Here is a 25,930-nt window from a genome sequence, read left to right on the forward strand (position 1 = left end):
TTAGTCCTTTAAACATGCTAATGTAGACCAACCTCTACGTTCACCATATTTGGTGAGCCAAGAGCGGGGGGGGGGGGGGGGGGGATTTGAGCGCTGAAATGAACACTACTTTCACGGGATCCTTAAGAACCCTAAGACACTATTTCTGTAAATAAAGATGTATTTACACCTTTAACCGTGTCTGCGGAGTTTCTTTTCCATCACCTGACTTCACAACACAGCAAAAGTCAACAACATTTACATTGCAAATATTTGTAAAATCGAAGTTTCGAAATTAAAATTTATTTGTAAATTGTAGAATCTGCGTTTGTGAATCAAGTCACTCACGTGTTTTTCATGACGTACTTTTGTTCATTTCCTCTCGCGGGTTTTTTGGATTTTGAGACTTTCCCCTCGCATTTCACCCGCTCCCAATACAAAAGCAGCCTGTTCCACAAATGTGGCCAGCAGGAGAACACTGTTGTTTTAGCACGTGCGGAGCCAAGTTAAACGGAGACACGTGTGCTCAACATTTAATGTGGAAGTGTGAACAAAAAGCCCCCAAGCCGCTGAATTCAGCTTCATATCACAGACAGTTAGGAGGAGGGGGGGGGGGGGGGGTTAATTAAAGTCGTTCAACTTCCCTAATTTCACTGCAGACTAAGGATGTCAAATAAAATATGTTAAACTCATCCCGTATTTCGACTAAATCCATGTTACTTATTGGACTGATATGTTTCGTAATTTTGAGACTGGACTGTTAAAACGGGTGATTTGTTTCAGACAGATGCTCTCCCTCAGACGAAGGGAGGGACAGATACCCCACGCCACCGAAACAGAATATGCGCTTCTCATTGGTCATCACTTTAATTTAGCCAATCAGCAGCCAGAGTTAGCTGTCTATCATTTACTGCGGCAGCCAACGGAGTCATAGTCCCGCCTACAGGGGGTTGTTTAATCGCGGCTCTGACAGAAACAGGTCAGTCCTGAGACACTGGGGGAAACAACAGTGCCACCTAGCGGCAGCTTGTTCGCCTGCTGGCCACATTTGTGGATCAGGCTGCTTTTGTATTTGGATCGGGTGAAATGCGAGAGGAAAGTCTCAAAATCCAAAAACAAATGCAGAGGAAACGAACAAATGCACGTCACGGAAAACTCGTGAGTGACTTGATTCACAAACGCAGATTCTACATTTTACAAATGAATTTTAAATTCGAGACTTCAACTTTACAAATATTTGCAATGTAATTTTAAACAAATGTATTTATTTTCGCATAAAATTGTGATATATCTATGAAAAACAAAAACATGTGTTTATGAATGTAACTGTATTTGTACAAATTGCAGACTGTGAGACACAGATTGGGATGTGTTCATTTGTGAACAGTGAAACATATTTGTGACTTAAAATTCATGCATTTGTAAAGTGTTTTGAGACTAATCTCTCCATACAGTTTCCTCCCACTGTCCCAAAACACATGTTGGTAGGTGGATTGTTCCTGCCTTGCGCCCAATGATTCTGGGTCCCTGAACTGGACAGCTGGTCACAGAAAATGAATGAATGACTCTTCACTGAATTCTTTGTCTACTTCGAAATGCTAAGATGAGAAAAGACGTGTGTGTATTGGAATGCCCCTAGAATATGAATGTAGTGTACGCTTTTATGTGAAACGGAATGTAGTACAAAATTAAAGCTCATAAATATAATATTACTGGATTTTATGAATCATGTAGCTTTGAGATTTAGGTTGTTTGTACCTCACATTGTTTAGACAGTGCACTTTTACAAACTAAGTAGGCAGTAATGACCCAACTGATTTAACTTAACATTAACAATTCTATTATAGAAACATTGCACATTACAGTACCACATCTAGAGCATCCTGGAATCCTCTGAGATGTTTGAGCTGACTCTAGGTGTTGGGTATGCCCCCCCTGCTGGTTACCAATGTGGCTGTGATATTTGTCTATAAGGTTGAATTCGAGTGCATGTGTTGGGTTTGTACTATCCTTGCATTCAATGTAGCATTGTTTTAATAATTACACACTAATTTGTCAAGGGTGCAGAATAATTTCAAATGATTTCTTGTATGAGATGAACTCATACAAGATTTATGACTAGGACATAAAAATACAATAAAAATATACCAGATTCATCATACAGAGACTTAGATAACACTGACATTTGAAGATGAAAAATGTATTTTTTTTTAAACAGATAGTCTACTAACAAGAACAGTATGCCACATGTTCTTTAAAACCTATGGGCATTTAAAAAGGAAGTGTAATTCTGAGATTAAAACATTGTCTATTTGGTTTAAATAATTAAGATTTATGACTATGAGCAGTTTTCTGTATTTGTAAATAAAAATAAAATGGTATTATGTCAAAAAAATCCATACAGAAAGCACAGCTTTCTTTTCTATCTGTAAATATAAATAAAGTAAATAAGTAAGATTGTACCAGCAAATGATAAAAGAAAATGTTCCACAGGCTGTAACTTCATTATTGTAATCTAGCAAGAGCAATTAAAACAAGTTAACATCTACAGTCCGTGATCCAGAACTTTAGCAAATGTTGCTCTACTCTGCAAGAGAACTAGGTTTAGGCTTGGCAACATTGGCTCGAACTCGAGCCTGATCCACAGCATCCAGAAGATTCTTTGAGTCCATGGCCAGCGTGTGTGCTGCTGTCAACATCTGCTTTTTGCACTCATCCTTCAGAGAGGTGATGGCGTTCTGCTGGGCCAGTCTCATCTTACTGATCAGGTCTGCCATATCTTTATTCAGCAGCTTCTGAGTGCCTTCAATCTAAAATATCAACACGAGGGTCAGCAAAGTGAGTCTTCACTGGTTTTATGAATCCTACTCAATTAAATGTATTTCTTTATCAGTAAAGCATGTCCATCTTATAGGCATTTTCTCTTAACAACCTGTCCCATGTTAGTGGTAATAAAATTAATACAGCTTTCCTCTTACCAAATTTACAGTAAATCACCTGTGACCTTTTCGGTATCCAATGTAAGCTCATCTGGTTTTGTCCTGGAGTTACCAGGCTAATATAACTACCGTGCAGTATCAACTTATAACCACAAGTTGGCACTGTATAAATTGAAATGCTAAATGATCTTTTGCTTCAGAGCACAGAAAGTGGTTAAATCATTTTAGATAGACTTGTAAATGTGGTTTCTGACACTGTATGACATAATGTTATTTATAAAATGGAGATGAGTTCAAAGACAACATTCTTCAAACTGGTTGCTGATGCTGCTTTTAACAACGGTCCATGTGCACAACTTGTCATACAGTGTCAAAAACCACACTATAATTATGTTTCTGGCCGAAAGTCATCAAACCATACTGATACAAAGTCTTTTTGCAGTTATTGTGATGTAGACGCCACAAGTTACATTTGAGAGAGGTGAGAATCAGGCTATGCGTCACTGCATTGCCTACAGGATATGTTCAATATAGAAGTATAAATTGGGCTTAGTAGTCAGGAAACACTACTGGTATAAGAGAGAGAAATTTGGTGTTCCTAGGTCATTGTTGTAATACATTAAAGTTTTTTTTTACATGTTAAGCATTTTAGAATGCCTGACTCTGCACTATTTTGAAAAGCCCAGAGAAAGCATCTGCAAAACACAAATGAACACAACGGAGCAGTTAAAATTCAGTCATGTTGCAAGCCTTTGTCAGCTCTTAGTGTTCTTTATTTTGGAGAAGTCAGTGCACTGTTGATTCTTGTCTTGTATTGTTTTCTGTCAAATGCATTTTCAGTTGATTAATATGGCTTTTTGAATGAAGGAATATTTGCATGTTCACTTTCATAGTGCTTTCTGCCATTTTGCATGCACCAGGCTGTGTGGCCAGTCACTGTCTTGTCTTTTGGGAAGGTCAAAATGTGGGGAGGGCCAACGTTTCCACAGTATCTGCCTAATGTACGTGCGTGTGGCTAGAGTGGCTATGAAAACGAAAGCACAGAGGATATGCAACTTCATTCTTTGTTCACCATGCCTTTATCAAATGTCAGATATACCATAAAAATTGATGGTTTAAAAATGTAAAAAACCCTTTAATTGCTGTACAACATTTTATTATAAGTTTGTACTTTAAACTAACTGTTAAATGCAATCATTGTTTGTTAAAAAAAAGGTTCTTTAGGGAACCAAACAGGTTCTTCTACAGCAGTGGTTCAGAAACTTTTTAGACCAAGTACCATCCATTATCAAACCCAAACCTCCAAGTACAGCCCATGGGTCTTATCACAGAAACACATGCGCTCTCAGTTCTTCCTCTGTTCTGGAATAATTATTGTAGAATTATTACTAATAATTACAGACAGAAAACAAATTAAAAAAGGCCTAAACTGAATGTTTTAAACACAACTATACATTTATGAGAACAGACAAAACAGACCTTTCCATTACAGACAAAATGACGACGTATGTATAGTCCATATTGTATTTTGTTTTAACACAAACTAATTTTACTATAGCATAATTATGAAAAATGTAAAACACTATGTAATGACCTGATTAGGAATATCATGACTTGAATATGTTAGATATTCAGCTATTAATTCCTCAACCATTAAGTTATAAGTAAGATTTTGAGTTCATCTCGTGTACCACCTCTCGTTGCATGATGATTTAACACAGATATCTGCTTTATATTACCTCAGTCCTGATTGACTCATGCAGGCTTGGGAGCACCTCTTCTACGCTGTGGATTAGATTGCGCAATGTCAGTCCCACCGCCTGGACAAAGAGAAATAGTTATGTCCAAACGGCAGCCTACCAGTATGGATATCATCAGGATATTTTACAACTTCCCATGCCCATTGATTGAGCCACCCTTTTGAGCGTAAAACCATTGCTGTTTTTGCATAACCAAGATGTTCTCACCTTCACTGCATCAACATACTCAGAAGGCTGCAGTGTGTTGACATCATTCTTGAGCTGCACCACCACTTTTACAATTTCCATCACATTGTGGTAAACCTGATCCTCAGAACGATCCAGTTCTGCCGTAGGTGCTGGCTGTTAAACACAGGAAAACACAGTGTTGTTTTTGTTGCAAATAACAAATGAGTGCTTCTGAATAATGTGTCTTTGTCAACACATGCCTTATGAAAGCCATGTTTAGCAATGAACACACTATATGTACTGCCTATACACTCCCTTTGCCAAGAAGGCAGGCTTCTAGCTCCAGGCTCAACCTAGCTGTTGTTACTGAGCTTCATGTAAAACCCTGCTGCTTTGATTGTTGCCAGCTGCTTCTTCGGAAACTTTCAAAGGACTGCTTCAAAGGGCTCAGTAGGCGATGCTGCCATTCACACTACTAGCCAGATTAACAATGCAATTACCTGCGCGGTCAGTCTGGGAGGCTTCTCCGGCGGACTTTGAAACTGAGCTGAGAGAAAGCGATAGAGACACAGAGAGAGACACCCTGACTCACAGTGTATAGAAGTTAAGCAGTTTTATAACTGTTCCATATGTTTACTCTTCTTGTCTGCTTTTGAAAATAGGCATATACATACATGTTACCAAAAAATATGTTTAAAATTAATTTAAGCAACTACATAAGTGAACCTAAAGCTTAACTGAAGCTATGTGTATGCACAAATATTTGTAATATAACTACAGTGTTATACACACTGACACTTTCATCCCAGATGCTAAATCTATGTGCAATTAGCCATGGACCTCTAAGAACAGTGTATGTAATTTATTGCATCTTATTTGCAACACACTGACATACCATATCCTGACTCCGTTTCAGACATCTAAAACAAATGCAAAAAGAACAGAAAGACATTAACGGAAATAACATAACACTTCATTTGCACATTTTTTTCTTTGTAATATGGAATTAAAAAAATATATTAGAGCAATGTTCATACAATACCGTATTCTGTTTTGCCTCATCTTTGGGTCCTACCATTGGATTCTAATAGAGAAGTTCAAAATATGAATGAATTCTTAGAGACACTGTTATTATGTAGTCTGAATGACGTATAAATATATACATTAATATTATACAGGCAGCATTTACAGTGACCGTAGAGTATCTGAGCATCACTGACATTAATTTATTCAATTTTTGGAGGATGTAAAAAAAAAAAAGAAAATGTTTCAACTAATAATGTATATTATTTAATTCCTAATTCCACTGTAAATGAATACTGTTTCCAATTTTACACATTCTTTTTTTCTCTATATTATTTAACATTTACCAGTGTACAATTAAATGTAATATATGTTTCAGTTAAAAATGTCTACAATATACAGTTTGCCTCTAATTATGGCCTACTTAAACACAACACAAGCCAGTTAATTAGCTTCATATATATATATATATTTATATATAATTCCATTTAGAAAAAATATAACATGCAAGCAGTTAATAAATAATTATAGAGCAATCACAGAGAATGCAAACTAGAGAATAAGGCTCTAATATAAAAAAAAAAACACATCTGGCTTTTATTGTATTGTGCAGAGCAGACGAGTATAATTTGTCTAAATTTAAAATACTGTCTGAACTTAGTAGTGACTAGTTATAGTCAGTGTCTCACCAGTTGTTTGGTTTCTTTTTCCAGCCACTGGTTGTCCTCCCTCATCTCCTTTTTTTGTCTCTTCAGAGTGTCCTGAATGGACAGTCGCTCTAGGTCCCATAGACGTTGCACATCCTCTTTACTGGATGACTCAACTACATAATCTCTTTCCTTGTTAAAACAAAGAAAAGCATACATGTAAATCTAGAGGCTTTTAAGCAAGGAATGTGGGCCCATTCTGCCTAATGCATGCAAGAAGCATTCAGTCATTTTCTCCACCGATTCTTTTTCATGCTATGAAACAACCATTATGACACCTAGTTGCCTGGATGTATCAGATGTGCTTTGCTAAAGCATGCTTGCCCCCATCTGATGGAGAAGCTCTATGGAGCATGATACATTCAGGCACTACAAAACAATTTGATTTTTCATCTCATAAATTCATTCATAAATACTGTTTGCTACTTTTGGTGGTAAAAATGACATATTCTGTTAAATGTAGCAAAATTATACACATTTGGGTTACTGGGTTAATTATTACACATTAAATCAGAAAGAGGCTAATAGCAGCCCCTGACAGAATCAAGGGAGCAAAGCAGAGCAAGTCTGAATATCTGAATGTCACGTTTCACTCAGACTTTTTTTTTGCGAGGGATATATATACAGTGGGTTTGTGGGTGGGTTGTTCACATCCAGTGCAGACAAATATGAGTCTTACCCCCATGCTGCAGCGTCGTGGGGACAGAGGCAGAGTCAGTGAGCTGTTGGAGAAGGGAGCTGGACCGGAAACTGGTGGGCTAGCAATTGCAGGCGAACTAGCACACAGATAGTGGGGAAGCTGCAGATTCGGCAGCAATAGCATGAATACACACATAAATACACATACACACACAAATCAAACCATTTTGCAAAAACAAAAAAAACAAAAAAAACAATGACATTTATTCACACATACATGCATATGAATACATACACACAGACAAACCCACAGACTGTTGCACTATATTAAGCAAAGGAACTGTGGTGTATAGCAAGTTTAAACCACACAGGAAATGCTGATTGAGTGACCCATAAAATTGAAAATTAAAATTTGCAGGTAGATATAGGCATTTTTGTATTTTAGAAGACACAAATATTGGGTAACACTGTGAAGGTCACAGTATATGTAAATGTCTTCATTTGTATTATTTATATTTAAAAATATTGTTTCTGTAGGTTTGGCATAAAAAAATATTCTACTTTAACTAAAAGTCATGTCATATTAAAAATCATTATTTAAAAAATAGAAGGCAGCAGGCATGACCTGCACTCTGTAAAATTGCTTTTATACCACAGTGCCGCAAGGAGGTGTGCAGAATCATTATGTTAAATGTGATTTTTATATTAGTAAATAGTAATATTTTTGCTGGGGCAGCACATTGGCACAACATGTAGTGTGTGAGTGAATGTGTGACTGTGTGTCGCCCTGCGATGGACTGGCACCCACTCCAGGGTGTGTTCATGCCTTGCGCCCAGTAATTCCAAGTAGGCTCTGAACACAACACAGCCCTAAACTGAATTAGCAGTTACAGAAAGAATGAATGAATTCATTCATTCATACATTTTGCCATTAGTGTTAATGAGAGCTAATCATCATATTGCTCATTATCTACAAATGCATTCGTCATTAAATACTTCTTAATTTTACAGCTTCCGGCAACCTGTTGTGACCTTTGAAAGAGGTGATTCAATACTCTCTGAATCGTACCACTTAATAAACTCTCTTCAGTCCTGATGATGACTTATTTTTTGACTGGAAAAAAAAATTCTTCAAAGCTATTTCAAAGGGAATGTATGAATATGGAGTTATGCCTTGTTTATCTCCAAAAATGTTATATATTGATCATTCAGATCAATTTCTAGTGAAAAATAATATTGCTGATCTTATGAAAGTAATATCAAATATCAAAGTGTCAAAGTAAAAACAACACAAGAAAACCGTGTACCTGAAACTGCATCCCTGGGCCAATAGTGTTAAACTTTTTAGACCTCTGTCTTGATGGCTGTAAGAGAATCAAAACCAACAGGGTAAACCACGTTCTTTCCTCTTAAATGTAGTGGTTAAAAGAATGGGCAGAGAGAGAGAGAGAGAGAGAGAGAGAGAGAGAGAGAGAATAAAGTTAAATACTTTAGGTGGTGGCTCAGCAAAAGAAGGGGTCTTTATGGTTCGTGCTCTGTCCCTTTGCTGCTCCACTTCCTGCTCCTGCTCCATTTTGAGTACATCGCTGTCAAACGCACAAAGAATGAGTGTTTATGCTTTCCGTGCAGTAAACCCAAAGCCACAATTTGATTCAGAACACTGCAAAACATGATCGAGTGAATTGTACACCTTTTATACATTACATATTACATTTAACAAGCCTGTGATAACAACTGACCTAAACCTCCATTACATCCCAAAATAGTAATAATTGACCTGAATGATTACAATCCAATTGCATTCACACCTGTCATAATGCTTCGAGAGGCTGATCCTTTAGCACATCAAATCCAGGCTCAATTTTTACAAACATCAATTTCCCTACAGAGCAAGTAGGTCCAGCAAAAACGCTATTGCTCGCATTGATCTTCACACTGCGCTGACCTACCTTGGACAACAGGGTTGTTATATGAGGGTGATTTTCATAATGAGCAGACTGGTTACTAAAATAATGGATACAGTACTTTCCAAGCCCATCTGCAACTTGATCAAGGAGCTTTTTTTTAGGCCCCCACCAGTCCACCACCTCACACTCAACCCAGTGTTCCACAGGGCTACATACCGCCTTCTGTACAGCCTCTACACCCATGACTGTGTCCCCACACATCCCACCAACAATTCACAGACAAAACGATTGTGCTTAGACTTATTTCAGGAGAAGACGAGGCAGCCTACCGGGATGAAGACCAAAGACAGTCTCTCTCTGAACTCCTTAAAAACAACAGAACTCATTATGGACATCCGATTAAGTCCAGACCCACTGGACTGTACAGTGACTCTGTGGAAAATGTCCATGATTTTAGGTTCCTGGATACACACTTCGCTGAGATCTCTCCTGGACCACCAACACCATAAAATTTATTTTAAAAAAAGGCTCAGCAGTGACTCCACTTCCTGAGAGCACCACTAAGAAAAAAACAATTTGCAAGAGAAGCTACAGTGTCCTACTACAGCTGCTACATTCGGAGTGTGGGTGCTCACTGCCGTCCTTGGATATATTCTGTTCCAGCTAATTCAGCTGAAAGACACTTTGTATAATGAATATCATCTGTTCGAACTGCTACCCTCTGTTAGATGCTACAAGTACATCACTTCACTGACAAACAAGCTTAAGGACAGCTTCAACCCCAGTACCATTTGTACAGATGCTTACAATAATTGTAGGGCTAGCCCCAAATATTCGACTATTCAGATATTCGTTTGTTGGGTAGGAGTTGAAATTATATCAGTGTTGGCTTTTTTTTCAGTTTCTTAGGGTTTGAATACACACAAAGGAAATTAACGTGTGTATGTGTGTGTATATATATATATATATATATAGTACATGAACAGAAATTTAAGTAGTCAAACGTGAAAAATCAAGCAGAACAGTTTGAAAGTGAGAAGCTGTACCTAAGACTGCACACCAGCTCGGTGAAACGAGGTCTTTCTCTGGGGTCATAGGTCCAGCAGCGGGTCATCAGTGAGTAGAGTGTGGGAGGACACAGCTCAGGTTTGGGCAGTCGCATGCCTTGCTCCAGCTGGTTTATGACATCCTTGTTTTCAAGCCAGAAGAAAGGTTGCTGACCCCGACTCATGATTTCCCACATACACACAGCTGGTCACAAAAGAGTGAAAAAAAACAGCTCAGCTAATTCATTTAAATTTGGCTTAGCCATCACATGATATCATAATCACTGAGATTCATAATGGAAATTACTCATTTCTAGTTTCACTTGAAAAACCCATCAGTCAGGGAAGCAAGCTAAGGAACAATCATTTTCAAAATGTAACAAAAATATATACAAAAGGAATTTAAAATAAATAATGTAACATATTTTCTATAATATGCAACTCACGTGGGATAAAGGGTCAATTTCTTTTGTAACAAGAACATTTTTTGTAATGTGAAAAAGTTGGGATAGTATGGATTACAAATTATTCAAACTAAATGCACACATAAATAATAACACTGTTTCTTTAATTTATTTTGATGTTCACTGCAGATATTATGAAACCAAAATCTTTCATAATTTGTCTGGCCAACTTCATTAACATTGTTAATATACACACATTTCTGCTTTTCAGGACAGTGACACATTAAAAATATTTGGGATGATAAAGCATTTACCGTGTTTTAATGTTGCCATTCCTAAGTACAAAATTTTAAAGACATTTTGGCACTGAAGATACCAAGCCATTGAGTGTTATTTTGTCCCTTTCTTCAGTCAGAATTATCTTTTCAGTCAGGAATAAGGTGTGCAATGATACAGGGCTGCCATTGTGACATTTTTGCTTCAAAATTCAGTATGGAAAATGCATTTGTCCCAACTTTTTCTAAATTTGGGCTTATAGTTTATGCTCCATGTAGCATGTGAGTTTTCTCCATGTGCAAGGGGTTTAGTGTAGAACCTCTGATTAAGTGTGAGAAAGAAGAATAAGAATATATGGCTCTATCGCTTGAATGTTCCTTTGAATGAAAGTGTCACTAAAGCTCAAATATCAATCTCAGTGTTCATAATGTGTCTGTTATGTTATAATGCTTACAGCTTAAGCCACTCACCAAACATCCATACATCACTCGCTGAGGTAAATCGTCTGAAATTAATGGACTCTGGAGCCATCCATTTGATAGGCAATCGACTTACAGAAGCTTCACAGAGAGAACAAATATATTTTTAGGTGGGTTACAATGACAAAGAAACATTAGAAATTATTCATTCATTATCTGTAAGCGCTTATCTAGTTCAGGGTCACGGTGGGTCCAGAGCCTACCTGGAATCATTGGGCGCAAGGCAGGAACACACCCTGGAGGGGGTGCCAGACCTTCACAGGGCAACACACACACTCACAGACACTTTTGAGTTGCCAATCCACCTACCAACATGTGTTTTTGGACTATGGGAGGAAACCAGAGCACCCGGAGGAAACCCATGCAGACACAGGGAGAACAGACCACACAGACAGTCACCCGGAGCGGGAATCGAACCTACTACCTTTAGGTCCCTGGAGCTGTATGACTGCGACACTAACCTGCTGCACCACCGTGCCACCCCCAAGTTAAGATTCTAGTCCAAAATGTCAGTTTACTAACTGGAGTTGCAAGGCGAGGCTAAGGTGTCCACAAAAAGGGTAGCGAGAGGGGTGATTATGGTGCTGTCAGTGGTACATGCTATTTACAAGGGTGCATTAGATTATGTTTGAGATGAAATAAAAAAAAAGACTGAAAAGGACAGAATAAAGTAATTTATAAGAACTTGCCTTTGTAGTATTCTTCCTCTTCTATGTATCTGGATAAACCAAAATCACCCAGCTTCACACAGTCTGGTTTAGCAACCAAAACATTTCTTACAGCAATATCTCTAAAACCACAAAGACAGAAGAAACTTGTTGGCAGGCACAGTCTTGTGTGAAAGCATTTTTAGCTTTTCTAGTGTCTCGCTTATCCAATTTAAGACATGCATGAAACGAAACATTTGAATTTAACTTGCAAAAGATTTTTTAAACCTTCAGTGTATGTCTGCTACACAAAATATGCCCACACAAAAGGCACAACACAACCCACATCAGCAAATATCCAACTCTGACCTTGAAATTAAATGACCTATGGTTTAAGTGCCAGAAACCTAAATTAAAAAAGTGTAAAAAACTAAAGTGTTTGAATAATAGCACTCAATATCTGAAATAAAAAATAACTTTAAATATTTTTCTTGTATTAGCTCAAAGAGAAAACATGAGCAGAATAAAACAAGCCCAAAAACAAATATTTGAAAGTAATGCCTGACAATAAAATACAAATGTTTAAGGTTTTATATTGTAATGTAAGTATTGTATTGTATGAGCCCATGCTTCATATATTTATTTCTGAATCATAACTCTTAAATAAATTGCAGGTATTCTAGATATATTTCATATTCATATTCTAGGTATATAGATATTCTAGATATATTTCAGAATCATATTAAACCTTAAATTAAATCCAGAAATCTTCAGAAACTGTAGCAGTGTATATATATACAGTTCAATTCATGTATGTGAGTTTACATTAGTTTATACCTGTGTACCATGTTGACACCCTCCAGAAAAGCCAAAGCTTTACAGATCTGTACGCTGTAAAGGATAAGGGTGACGTTGGTCAGTTTGTGCTGGTTTTCTATCAGGTACTGTCCTAGCTGCAGGAAATGGAACGGAAAAAAAGTAGCTTTAGAAACATAACCTAAATTAGTCACAAGTAGGAGCTCAGAATGAGTCATGAACAAATTTTTTTTCATCTGAAGCATATTGTTTGTAGTAATCATATTTTATTGTGTAGAAGTCAGAGTCCACCCTTCTTTTATTTGCTTCCTAGTCAAAACCAAAATTAAGTTAAATATAATGCATAAGAAATGTGAAAAATTTGGAGAATTTTCTTTAAAAACTTGACTCTGCTTTTTCATGACACTGAAATGACAATGAATGTTGTGTACTTAATGGATATTTTGACAGGAGGTTAATTAAATAAAGGGTGCTCTCTGCCATTGATCAGAACTGTAAAATAGTTATTATTTAGATAAAATGCTTTTTTACGTTATGTTATTCTTAACTGCCTCTCACCTCTCCATGCTGGTAAAGCTCCATTACAATCCACACTGGATCCTTCTCAATGATCCCAATTAGTCTCACAATGTGGGGATGGTCAAGCTTCTTCATGATCACTGATAAAAAATAAATAAAATAAAATAAAATAAAATAAACAAACTGCTTGGGTACAGTAGAAGATAATATAAATTTCTTTATAATATCAGAATGATAAAGGTCTTACCAGCTTCACTCATGAATTTTTCTTTGACGTCAGCAGCGCAGTCCTTGCATGTCTTGACTGCAACACTCACTCTTTCCCCTGTCTGTGTTACAACACATCTTTTAGTAATTCTGCCTAACACTGATAACTCTGCAAGGTGTGAGGCTATTCACACAATGTAAGTCATACCCTTTATTCACTGCTGAATCAGTATGCTTAAGTTACAGAAATTTATATGTATTTGCACATATGCACACATGAATGTATTTGCAATATATTTTCCGAGTATTACTGATTGTATCTTAACACATTTAAAATATTTATGACAATATATTAAACTAAAGCTAAAGTTTATAATATACAGATTTTAAACACCTTGAAATCATTAAGAAGCAGCAAAGGGAAACGTAGGGAGTTGTTACCCTTCGCTTGACAAATAATGAGCCCACATTCATTTACCGTGAAATCTTGCTAGTTCCTAATCATTACACATTATATCATTTTCATGATTTTCACATTCATAAGCTTCACTACATGGCCAAAATTGTGTCAACACCTCCTTGTACATAATGTTCTCTGAAATTAAAGCAGCAAAAGGTAGTTTGCCCCGTTTTCTTCGTTTCTGGAAAAGTACATTTTTGCCATTTTTATTTTATATTATTTCATTACTGCTTTTAAACGATTCTTAAGCTGGTTGTTATATAAACAATAACCATTAATAAAGTCATTTAAAAATCATTCAAAAATATTTTATACAGCCGTCTTTACCCTTTTCAATTTTGTGGCCCCTCTGAATATATGGATATATGAATATGGTCTTTTAAAGTTAGAACTCCCTGCTGGGAAGAGTTTTGTAATTTGCATCAAACCCCTGAGTCTGTGTCTCAAATGTGGGCAGTCTTTGCATGGCAAGATATACTCTGTCATGGGTGACAGTCTGCTTCAAATAAGAAGTTTGAGCATACCTGAAAAGTACACTGAGTTTTATTTCAAGGAAATGTCAAATATTTCTACAAGCCCTGAAGCAAAGAAGCATTTCAGAATGTATTCATTTCCTCTACTATCATACAGTGCCTTCAAAAGTGTTGAAAGATTTATTTTTACCTCGCACCTCAGTTTTGGTTAAAATATTTCCTTTAAATAACAAGAACCTGTTAGCTTTTCCCACTCTTATAATGTAAGAATAACTCAAATATTACTTTGTTTCCCACAGAATGTTTTAATAAAACTTGGTTCACACTAAATAGTTAAGATATTACAATCATTTTTACAAGATTCAATTCCAGTATTGTTTTTTCCTTTACCCTTTTTGTAGTAGTTTCATGCAGTTACAGATATTTACTAAAAATCAGGTAATGTGTTCAAAAATTGACTGCTGATAAAGGATTATGGGAGGGCAGAAGTTATACAAATGTCAAACTTAGTACAAAGTAAAGAGAGGCAATTAATGCAACTTGAGAACAAAGCCATTGAATTTTCATTCATTCATTATCTGTAACCCTTATCCAGTTCAGGGTCACGGTGGGTCCAGAGCCTACCTGGAATCATTGGGCGCAAGGCAAGAAAACACCCTGGAGGGGGCGCCAGTCCTTCACAGGGCAACACACACTCACACGTTCACTCACACCTTTTGACACTTTTGAGTCACCAATCCACCTACAAACGTGTGTTTTTGGACTGTGGGAGGAAACCTGAGCACCCGGAGGAAACACACATGGACACGGGAAGAACATACCACACTCCTCACAGACAGTCACTCGGAGGAAACCCACACAGACACAGGGAGAACACACCACACATTCACACCTACGGACACTTTTGAGTCGCCAATCCACCTACCAACGTGTGTTTTTGGACTGTGGGAGGAAACCGGAGCACCCATAGGAAACCCACACAGACAGGGGGGAGGACACACCAACTCCTCACAGACAGTCACCCGGAGCAGGAATCGAACCAACAACCTCCAGGCCCCTGGAGCTGCGTGACTGCGACACTACCTGCTGCGCCACCGTGCCACCACCATTGAATTAAATTATAATAATTTTGTAGCAACCCAGTGTTACAATTGATGCTTAAATTTGTTTGAAAGCTCATTTTATTTAGGGCTCTAAGGTGTACTTTTATGTCTTACTGGAAATTTATGTCATTTTACTTCCTTAATTTATGTTTTTTTGTTTTTAAATTAGGTTCAGCAATTTGGCCAAAATAAGCTGTTTTAAATGTGTCTGATAATTTTATTTACTATACTGACTTTTCACACTGACTTTTTCTTACCCACAGAACTTCAACTACACCTTGTGTCATAGATATTTGAGGATGCAATACAGATTGTGTTTCTTTAGAGGCATTTTTGCTAAATGATTTGCCGATTTAATTAACCCATTAGTTAACATTTAATTAATTTAAATATATTGGTTTAGTCAAAGTATGTAAATTTTTCTTACCTTGCTTTTGTAAACTCCTTCATGAACTTCTCCAAAGAAACCTTCCCCCAGGATCCGGCCAAGAACAATATCATCTCTGGAAATTTTAAACCTGTCGGCTAGAGAACAAAGATGATATCAGTCACTAAAATTGTTAAAAGAGGAAAAACCTATTGGATAAAAAATCTAAGCAAAATCAGAATCCACATATACCACTTGCATAAATTTGCACATTTACACTTACTTGCATCTGGATTTTGATCTGGTATCTCTGCATATATGTCTGAGTCTGTAAAAGTTTAGAAAGTTCAGTCCTTCTTCATTAATGTTAAGATTACATAAATATTTATGTTAAAATAAAAAGACTGGCATACTTATACTCGTTCTGCAAGGAGAATTGTTTTCTTTACTACTGAAAATATATAATTAAAATATTAGTCAGATCCATGCACCAAGTAGGCATCATAGAAGATGAACATATTTTCGCTTAAAACAAAAATGTAAGGTAACTCACTTTTTAGGAACTGGAGGTAGAGAAATTCTAGCTTCTTTTTCTGGGAGGTCGCAATGTAGCACATTAATTAACATAAGTACTATAATGTTTTAAAAATGCATTTAATATCAAAATCATATTGTAAGTTATCTACTGTCAGGAAAAGGAAAGTGTATCTAGCACAGAATAAACTGCTGGAAAAATCATGCAGTTTACTTGACTGAATTGTGTACATCATTTTCACTATTTTCAAATACATACAGCATCTTACATTAAAAAAAAAAGCATTAGTCAGCTAACATCCCAGCAGAGCCATGGAAAATGGGGTCAGAATGTCTTTTAATATGAATGTCCAAAAAAAAAAGTTTGCTAAATCCGGTGTTATCTTAGTGCCGACATACTACTTGCGTCATCTGGTGAGCTATCAGAAATGAGCACTGTGATACAGGTGAAAAAACATACCTTTTTTAGGTCTCAACATCAAAGATGTGTCTTTTCCACTTTCCAAACGGCAATAACCATCTATTAAATCTGCCATGTTCTCTGCAGTGGCTAAGGAGGCTGTATTGACGGTCAAAGGCTGTTGGTTTAATCATATGAGTCCAATATTACTCAAAACTTTTTTAAGTGTCAAATTCTAAATATTAAATATGTGTAATTAAGTTATACATTAACAATAAAGTAATTGTCCATTTATAGACTGAAAGACAATGGCATAAGCTTCCTTTGGTATATCAGTGAAACAGTAAATTTCTTTCTAGTAAAGTAAGTGGGCATGTGTAAAATGTTTATGCAAAATATGACTAATAATATACTTGTCACTCTTTCATGTCATTTATAACACATCTCTGAACATGCATATCCTGTTTCATTTCCCAAACCATGCTTTGTGGTTAAAAATTTGTGAGTGACCCTACAGAATGTAAATTAAAATCGTGTTAATTTTTCAAATAATAAAAAATTTAAATGTGTCTATCAGAATTTTCCAGAATGTGTCAGAATCACCTAGACAAGAATTTCCACATTGTCTTAGAAACTGCTCCAGATTTATTATATGTATTTATATGTAATTATGTATAATTGATCAGATACATTCATGAATATATATGTTATATAATAATGTAATAATTATCTCTAAGTCTTACGAGTTTAGCTCCTTTTATGTCCACGAATAACAGACCCTTTCCATCATTCTGAAGGGAGCATTTGATGCTTTCAACTTGTGAAAAAGAAGCAAGGCAGACAGGCTATGAAAAAACAGAACATGTCTAATTATTAGGTGAAAGAGAATGGAAATCTTAACAAATGAAATTTACTAAAAACAGAATTTAACAATCCAATTCTGGGGTCTGTGAGTAAACAGAAAGTGTATTAAAAGGTTTTCACTCAATGAAAAAAGTGTTTAAAAATTAGTTTAAAGCCAAGATCAATTTTGCAGTGTAGAAGAAGCTGAATATTTGATTTTCAGTTTAACTGTTTTTAATCTTCAGTTTAACACAAGCATTGAAAAAAAAGCTGCTTGAGGGTGTAATGTGTTTTGTAGCAGAATGTAACACTTACCACTGAATTTTTGTCAGTGCGCTGACAAATGCCTTTAGGGCCAATTACAAGGTCCACAGCCAAACTCCAGCCTTGCTGCAGAATTGTAATTATATACAAGATAAGATGTAAAATGTCCTATGCCAATTCATTAGTGCTTTCTTGTGTCTATTATGTATACTTAAATAGTTTAATTGTTTAGCACTGTTCAGCTTTGATCTGATAAGCTACAACTATAATGTCATGACACCAAAAGATTATATAAAATTCCAATAATTTAATCATCAATTTAAATATAAAAAGGAGAGCAAACTAATTAACTTTACATAAATGTAAGCAATTATTTACAATTATCACTAAATGGGCATATATGGACCTGTGTTAATAATGAAAATGTAAAATTTTATACTGGCCTGGACTGATGTAGGGAAAGACTAGCTGAATCCTTTACATTATATGGACCTTCGAACTTTTTTTTTTTTAAATCCCTTTATTATAAATTCTACTGGAGAACACTTTAGGGCATTTTTAGTTGTGCAGTCTGTAAAATAAACCCAAGGGTCTTTCCTAGCTGTCAGTCATAATAAAAGATATATTATTAAATAAACAAAAATGATGAGGATTCACCACTAGTTCACAAGGGAAAACCTCCTCATCAAAACTGGAGAACACTGAGAAGGTCTCAAAGAACTTCATAATGCACTGCTCCTCCTTTAGAGATGAATACTGCTGGAATGTTTGCTGGATCAATTTTCTCAGTTGCTTTGGCTGTCTCCCAGGAGAGAAATAGGATTAGCATGTATTAAACAATCACTCAAAAAGTATAGAAGCTCTCAGAATGTGGACCAATTAACCTACATTAGTGTAAACATTTAGAAAAACAGCACTGTACCTTCATACTGTTTATCAATTCATGGGGAAAGAATAAGTCAAGGCCCACATCTTTCCTAGTAATAAAAATGTCAGCTGTTACGTTTTCTATTCTGTTATTTTCATGAAATGTATATTAATGTGTGCTACATATGAGTTAAGAGCAATGACAGAGACATATAATGTTTGTAAATATTACTTACTCAAGCAATTCAAAATTAGATTTTTTCTCCAATCCATCAGCATTCATGTCTTTATAGAATCTCCTGTTGGATTATATGGGAATGTGAATGACTTTTGTAAAAACTGTAAATAATATTTCATAAAATAATATAACTATGCAGTGCAATATATCTTTTGCAGTAGAATAATGATTGAATTGAAAGTGTTGTCACATAGCATGTTGATACCTGATCTCCAAGCAGCCCAACTGTAAAGCCATGCCATCACTGACTTTACTGGCACAGTACTGCATGTAATCACTACGAACCTATGGGATGCCAAAGAAATAAATAATAAAGACCTCATTAGTTCTGGAAGAGGCTCACCATTTACAATACAGATGATTTTTAAGACTTTTGATACTAACCTGCTGATAGAAATAGAGCATGGTAGTTTTGTCTTCTTTTAAATTCTCCAAAAAATGACCAGGGATGTACCGGATTCTCAGGTCATACCTGTTCATTTTTAAAAGAATTAGAATTAGAAGTATTCATTCATTCATTATCTGTAAGCGCTTATCCAGTTCAGGGTCACGGTGGGTCCAGAGCCTACCTGGAATCATTGGGCGCAAGGTGGGAATACACCCTGGAGGGGGCGCCAGTCCTTCACAGGGCAACACATACACTCACACGTTCACTCACACCTTTTGACACTTTTGAGTCACCAATCCACCTACAAACGTGTGTTTTTGGACTGTGGGAGGAAACCGGAGCACCCGGAGGAAACACACATGGACACGGGAAGAACATACCACACTCCTCACAGACAGTCACTCGGAGGAAACCCACGCAGACGCAGGGAGAACACACCAAACTCCTCACAGACAGTCACCCGGAGGAAACCCACGCAGACACGGGGAGAACACACCAAACTCCTCACAGACAGTCACCCGGAGGAAACCCACACAGACACAGGGAGAACACACCAAACTCCTCACAGACAGTCACTCGGAGGAAACCCACACAGACACAGGGAGAATACACCAAACTCCTCAAAGACACAGGGAGAACACACCAAACTCCTCACAGACAGTCACTCGGAGGAAACCCATGCAGACACGGGGAGAACACACCAAACTCCTCACAGACAGTCACCCGGAGGAAACCCACGCAGACACAGGGAGAACACACCAAACTCATCACAGACAGTCACCCGGAGGAAACCCATGCAGACACAGGGAGAACACAACACACTCCTCACAGACACAGGGAGAACACACCAAACTCCTCACAGACAGTCACTCGGAGGAAACCCATGCAGACACGGGGAGAACACACCAAACTCCTCACAGACAGTCACCCGGAGGAAACCCACGCAGACACAGGGAGAACACACCAAACTCCTCACAGACAGTCACCCGGAGGAAACCCACGCAGACACAGGGAGAACACACCAAACTCATCACAGACAGTCACTCGGAGGAAACCCACATTTACACAGGGAGAACACACCAAACTCATCAAAGACAGTCACCCGGAGCGGGACTTGAACCAACAACCTCCAGGTCCCTGGAGCTGTGTGATTGCGACACTACCTGCTGCTCCACCGTGCCGCAGTATCACTTTATTGGCCATTGTGCTTGAACACAGAGGAATTTGTTTTCTGCATTTTCCCCAATCCGTGCAGTGAAACACATATTTACACATACAATAGTGAACACTGGGGGCAGTGAGCACACATGCCCAGAGCGGTGGGCAGCCCTAGCCACAGCGCCTGGGGAGTAGTTGGGGGTTAGGTGCCTTGCTCAAGGGCACTTCAGTCATGACTTGCCAGCTCTGGGGATCTAACTAGCAACCCTCCGGTTAAAAGCCCTAACCACCAGGCCACAGCTGCCCCAAGAGAACACACTAAATCAGAACAAAAAAAGGCAAGAAAAACTGCAGTTCAATGCAACAGGTCTAGGAATACTAGGAATATATACCTCCATTCTGCTTCCATATGCTGCTTCTCATATTTCTGCTCCATTTCGCCCACTGTCAAATTAGGGTGGAGCCAGTGCACTTCATCTGATTTGAGGTGCTTCAGCCTCAATCCATAGCAGCCAGGGAACTTGATGTCTGGACCAAGCCGACCACTTTCTAAGATAGACTGAATAATATTCTATAGAGAAACAATGTTTTTATTTAACTTTGTGACTAGCATAAGACTAGATTGAACTATGTTACTTGGGGTCTTGCACAGTATTCTGAGGTACAGCATTACATCATTTGACTTCATGCTTATGCTAATTAACATTCTCTCACCAGTATGAATGACACAAACATATTATAAAACCATTCAGAATTCCTGCGCTGTACACCAGTCCAAACTACCATTATTTTTATCACTCTAGCCATTGCCTTTTTGTTTATTTAAAGTGTGTAACTCAGCACATATCTCCACCTACTCTATTTACACACATTTTGATAGATGTACAAAAATCATGGTAAATTTAGCGTTTTGTTTTTTGCCCATAACCAATATATAAAAGAATTATATGCAAATAAATATGTGAATAATACTTGAATAAATATACAGATTTAAGGTTTTTAATTTTACAGAAATTCTGCAGAATAAAGGAACATGAAGTAAAGCACACTCACCCTGATTTCCCATGAGCTGTCACATTTTACAAGCTTAAAGTTCTTGCCCAGGTTGGCGCTGTTGCTAATGAAGCACACTTTGAGGATCCTGGCTGTGCCTGCATCCTCAGTTGGTACTTCAGAGTGACGTCTTTTCACTTGCTGCTGTCCACCAAATGATGATTTCCCAGACATCTCAACATAGGCTGTCATGACAGAGGACTCTTCATCTCAGCAGTGAGTCTGAAATAAAAAGTATAGTGATGATACTAAAAACTAAAATTCAGCTGTAATATATGCTCCTTTCTGTCGCTATATCTGTATTCATATCCTACTAATAAACGGAAAGCTAACTAAAAGAGGAAACTTCTCTTATGTTATCAATTAAGCAACAAAACCTCTACAACATCAGAACTGAGGGTGTGGCATTTCTCTACCTGTATAAAGAGGCAGTGCATATTTAAGTCTTGCATCACAAAAAGAACACATGCATTACAAAATTCCTAACATTAACAGTCGACCTGACACAAATCCTAATATTCCAACATGTCACTACATGACGAACTGCAGAATCATATCCTCCCTATAAAGGAGGCACAGAGGTTGCCCTGTGGAACTAAGAAAGACCAGTTACATTTAAGGCAATACCAGAACAAAAAAAAATATTACTATTCAACAAATATGTTTATAAAATGCTACACCACTGAAATTAAATCATGCAGTGAAAATTCTTCATGTCAACTCACTAGCAGTGAAATTTAGCAGTGTGATATAGAAAGTAATATTCTGTTCATATCTGTTTATTGCCTATTTTTTATTATTTTTTGCTGCAGTGCTTCAGTGGCAGAAACAGTTTCAATATATCATACTAATTTTGGAAAGGTGTATCATGCCACCTTGCGCACAGTGATGCCAGGCAGGGTCCGGACCCACTGCGACCCTAAACAGGATAAGTGGTTACAGACAATAAATGAATGAATGAATCGCACCATCTCAATAACTTGTTTGAGAACTATTATATTTGAAGCATAGATAATTAGCTAATCCCCCCCCCCCCCCAAGATTCTGCTTGAAGAGTTGAGTTTGATATTGACCTCAAATTAATATTAAAGTGATTTTAATCCTGCTATATGTTTTGTTAAACTGTTCACAGTTCACAGTTAATATCCATCACTCTTACATTTTTATCCTGATCCTAACATAAAAAATTATGAGACTAGAATTTTTGTAAAACTGCGTGTAGTGCTGTTTACCATATTTTAATTACTGGCAAAACCATTTAAGTCCATTTTAATAGAAGTATAAGCAGACATTCCAGGATGTTCATTTTAAAAAAAGTAGCTTTAACAAACAAAATGACATGTATCAGTATACGTGAGTTTTTCAGAAAGCATGCCATGATAACAAAAATAAACCTAGATATGTGTTGTTTGATGTGTAATGATTTGGCATCAGTGTTATTGAATGACTCTTCAGTGTGAAGGCATTGCTGAACAAACGTAGAACAAATATCTGTTATTGTTTGTTTTTTCAACACTATAAAGCTGTGAGATTTCCATTCACAGCTTTGAGAATGCAGTTTTAAAAAAATCATGAATAAAGACTGAAAGACAGCTTCAAATGGAGGCCTACTCCGTGCAGAGAGCTATGCAAATGTCATGAATCTAAGGCTTTTACACCCAAATGCTGCACTAAATGTTAAATAGGGATTTGTGCAGATTATGGTTGAATATAATTTTTTTTACATTACATTATTGTGTGGGAAATTACAGGGAATAGACAGTTAGACCAAGGGTCTGTTGTCCTTTAGGCTTTATATATAGCATAGTACCACTGCTTCATCTCCCGATAAGGTAAAACTAAAAATCAGTTGTCTGCTGTTTCACTGTCAACATTATTGGCGATTTATTGTTGAACAAACATTTACTGGTTTATTTCCCTGACTCAAGGTGGGTAATGTCTCTAATGGGTTAATTTTCCCCTGGTTGTAGAGTTTAGTATGGACTTACTAATTGAGCACATAACTGAGCTTAGATTTTGGAGTGAGTCACTTGTATAGCATAGGAATAGTTCTAAAGTCACCTGAAGAGAGTACCATTACTTTCACCCTTACTTCGCAATTCAGAACAAACTTTGACAGTTGCAGGGAGCCCAACTTATGCACAGTCCAGGGTCTTTATACCCCTTACACTGACCTTAGTCTCATGTGTGGCTAAGGATCTCATTTTAACAACTTTTCCTTAGAAAAAATCAAACCCAAAGCATGCAAACTATGTGACATGTGACATTTAAAGCATATTTAAATATTTTTGGAAAAGTAGTTTCTTTCTTTATGACAGGCAATTCTACAATTTGGCCTTGGCTGCATAGCTTTAAATTTACTTAAGATATCTTATAATTTCATAAATGAAACTCAGAGTACGCTTAACACTGGGTGAATACTTGTACATAAACAAACACTGCTTTGTATTGCAAAAATAATAACTTGTGACTAATGACAAAACACAGGTAAAAGTAGTAAAGATGGGTAAAGATGTACAATGGTGAAAAATCTAAATGCATATGCACAGGTGATCATTTTTCAATGAAACTGCTTTTAAGTTGTCATCGGACATAACACAGATTCTCTCTCTGTGTGTGTGTAGCCTTATCATTTCTCTCTTTCTCTCTCTCTCTCTCTCACGCACACACAGAAGTATACCATTCAATTAATATTCTTGCATCGTACCATAAATTGCAAACATCTGAAAAAATCACAACATTTTCCAGCTTGTAGGCTGTTTAAAGCAATACTTGGTAAAAACAAGTGACTGATGTTGTTGTATTAGTGTCCACTACAAATATGCCTTCTGTTAAAGTACTAAATGCAATAATTAAGGTGTAATTTCTGTGTCAAGCATAACAGTCACCTATGGTTTTTCCAAATTTATACTTGAACATACAAAGGGCATATGAACCAGATCTCATCACCGCAAGCAAAACCAACATTTAGGGCTAAAACAATGTCCTGACCAAAAACTCCAAACAGTCCAACTAAGCAATTTAACATATCATTATCATTATATTGTCAGTAGAGTTGTAAAACGTGAAAAGTTTATATCATGTATCAATTTAAAAGGTTAGCTTACAGATATGTTTACAATGTCTGGACCAGTATATTACAGTAGCTGAGTACTTGGACTTCTTATGTTCTCTATTCCTTCTGCTTATGACACAAAACGTATTGAGGGGACAAGTATAAAGACTAAAAAAGGAAAAAGTGTTGTGTTAATATAATTATAACAAAAATGTCCCATCTGAAGTCTTGGGGTTTCACAAAGACCTGCTGACGGTGAATGACACACAGGTCACCTGAATAAAAAGTCTCAGTATACATAATATTTATCAACGCCATTTAACTTCAAATTCTTTCTCCTAAGGAAAACCGACTAGACCTGCCTCACCTGAGTGTGTAACACCGCTGACAGTGTCCTAGGTGTCTGTACTCATTCTGAGGGCATGAAGACAGTTACACAGAGCACAGGAGAGATACGGTCTCTCTCGTAACTTCCTGTGTAATTACAGTCAGGTTATGCTTCATGTTTATCAATTAAAGGCAGCTCTAATTTACCATGTAACAAACATACACAAGGAGAATAACCGACCTGCTTTAAGCTGATCTGTTAATAGATATGTTTCTTGATTTCTTCTGTTTTTTTTTTCTTCAGTTCTTCCAAGTCGCACGTTGCTGACAGTTTCGTCTATCTGCTGAGGAAGGTAGCGGAGGATTAAAACCCCGCCCCTTTCCCCAGCTTCCTCATTTACTGTGTAGTTTCTGGGTGTGTAGCTGCTCTTATTCCACACACTTTACTACTTCTCCTTACAGCAACAATGACACCATGCCTTAGCTCACCTCACTTTAGCTTAAATAATTTCACCCTTTATGATACCTTAGTATACCTTTATTGGAATCCTGAGGGGCTATTGTCTACAAAATCAGATTATAGGCCTGGCTTCCTACACTTAGTTTGCATCTAACCTTAGGCTAGAATCTTGTGAAATTTTCACTGGTGAATCATCACTAGCACTCCAAGACTAGACTTGATTAACATTTGAAAAGCCAGTCCCCATCCTCCTTTAAACATATATATTGCATTGCATATGGGATTCACTTTTAATCCTTTTGTCATTTAGCTAATCAGTTAAATAATAATTTAATTTTCTTTGTGTGTATGTGTGTGTGTGTGTTTGTGTGTGTGTGTGCTAAAATAATAAAAAAAACCAGTTACCATATAATGGCAAAAGTGC

At 37.0% G+C, this 25,930-nt stretch overlaps 1 protein-coding gene across 4 annotated transcripts; it reads right to left on the bottom strand.

Moving 5' to 3' along the window:
• Positions 1 to 1,361: 1,361 nt before the first annotated feature.
• On the bottom strand, positions 1,362 to 25,406 carry ptk2ba (protein tyrosine kinase 2 beta, a). 4 transcript variants are annotated; one of them, XM_066668478.1, is made up of 31 exons: positions 25,288 to 25,406; positions 21,665 to 21,886; positions 21,004 to 21,182; positions 19,450 to 19,537; positions 19,271 to 19,350; positions 19,064 to 19,126; positions 18,883 to 18,937; positions 18,618 to 18,758; positions 18,012 to 18,086; positions 17,597 to 17,698; positions 16,914 to 17,031; positions 16,473 to 16,512; positions 16,333 to 16,367; positions 16,203 to 16,247; positions 15,980 to 16,077; positions 13,557 to 13,638; positions 13,349 to 13,449; positions 12,812 to 12,927; positions 12,017 to 12,117; positions 11,319 to 11,408; positions 10,169 to 10,373; positions 8,705 to 8,801; positions 8,523 to 8,579; positions 7,256 to 7,375; positions 6,559 to 6,708; positions 5,889 to 5,930; positions 5,742 to 5,766; positions 5,347 to 5,393; positions 4,886 to 5,020; positions 4,658 to 4,738; positions 1,362 to 2,789 (listed from the first exon to the last, which is right to left on the bottom strand). In XM_066668478.1, the coding sequence occupies exons 2-31, from the start codon at positions 21,854 to 21,856 to the stop codon at positions 2,562 to 2,564; spliced, it is 2,988 nt and encodes a 995-aa protein (XP_066524575.1). In that variant the 5' UTR covers positions 21,857 to 21,886; positions 25,288 to 25,406; the 3' UTR covers positions 1,362 to 2,561. The 4 variants fall into 4 exon arrangements, with proteins under 4 accessions (XP_066524575.1, XP_066524566.1, XP_066524583.1 ...); XM_066668469.1 differs by having other exon boundaries at positions 16,333 to 16,370; XM_066668486.1 differs by lacking the exon at positions 7,256 to 7,375 and having other exon boundaries at positions 16,333 to 16,370.
• Between the last annotated feature and the right edge of the window lie 524 nt (positions 25,407 to 25,930).

Source organism: Hoplias malabaricus, chromosome 1 (assembly GCF_029633855.1).
Source record: "Hoplias malabaricus isolate fHopMal1 chromosome 1, fHopMal1.hap1, whole genome shotgun sequence".
Classification (NCBI taxonomy): domain Eukaryota; kingdom Metazoa; phylum Chordata; class Actinopteri; order Characiformes; family Erythrinidae; genus Hoplias; species Hoplias malabaricus.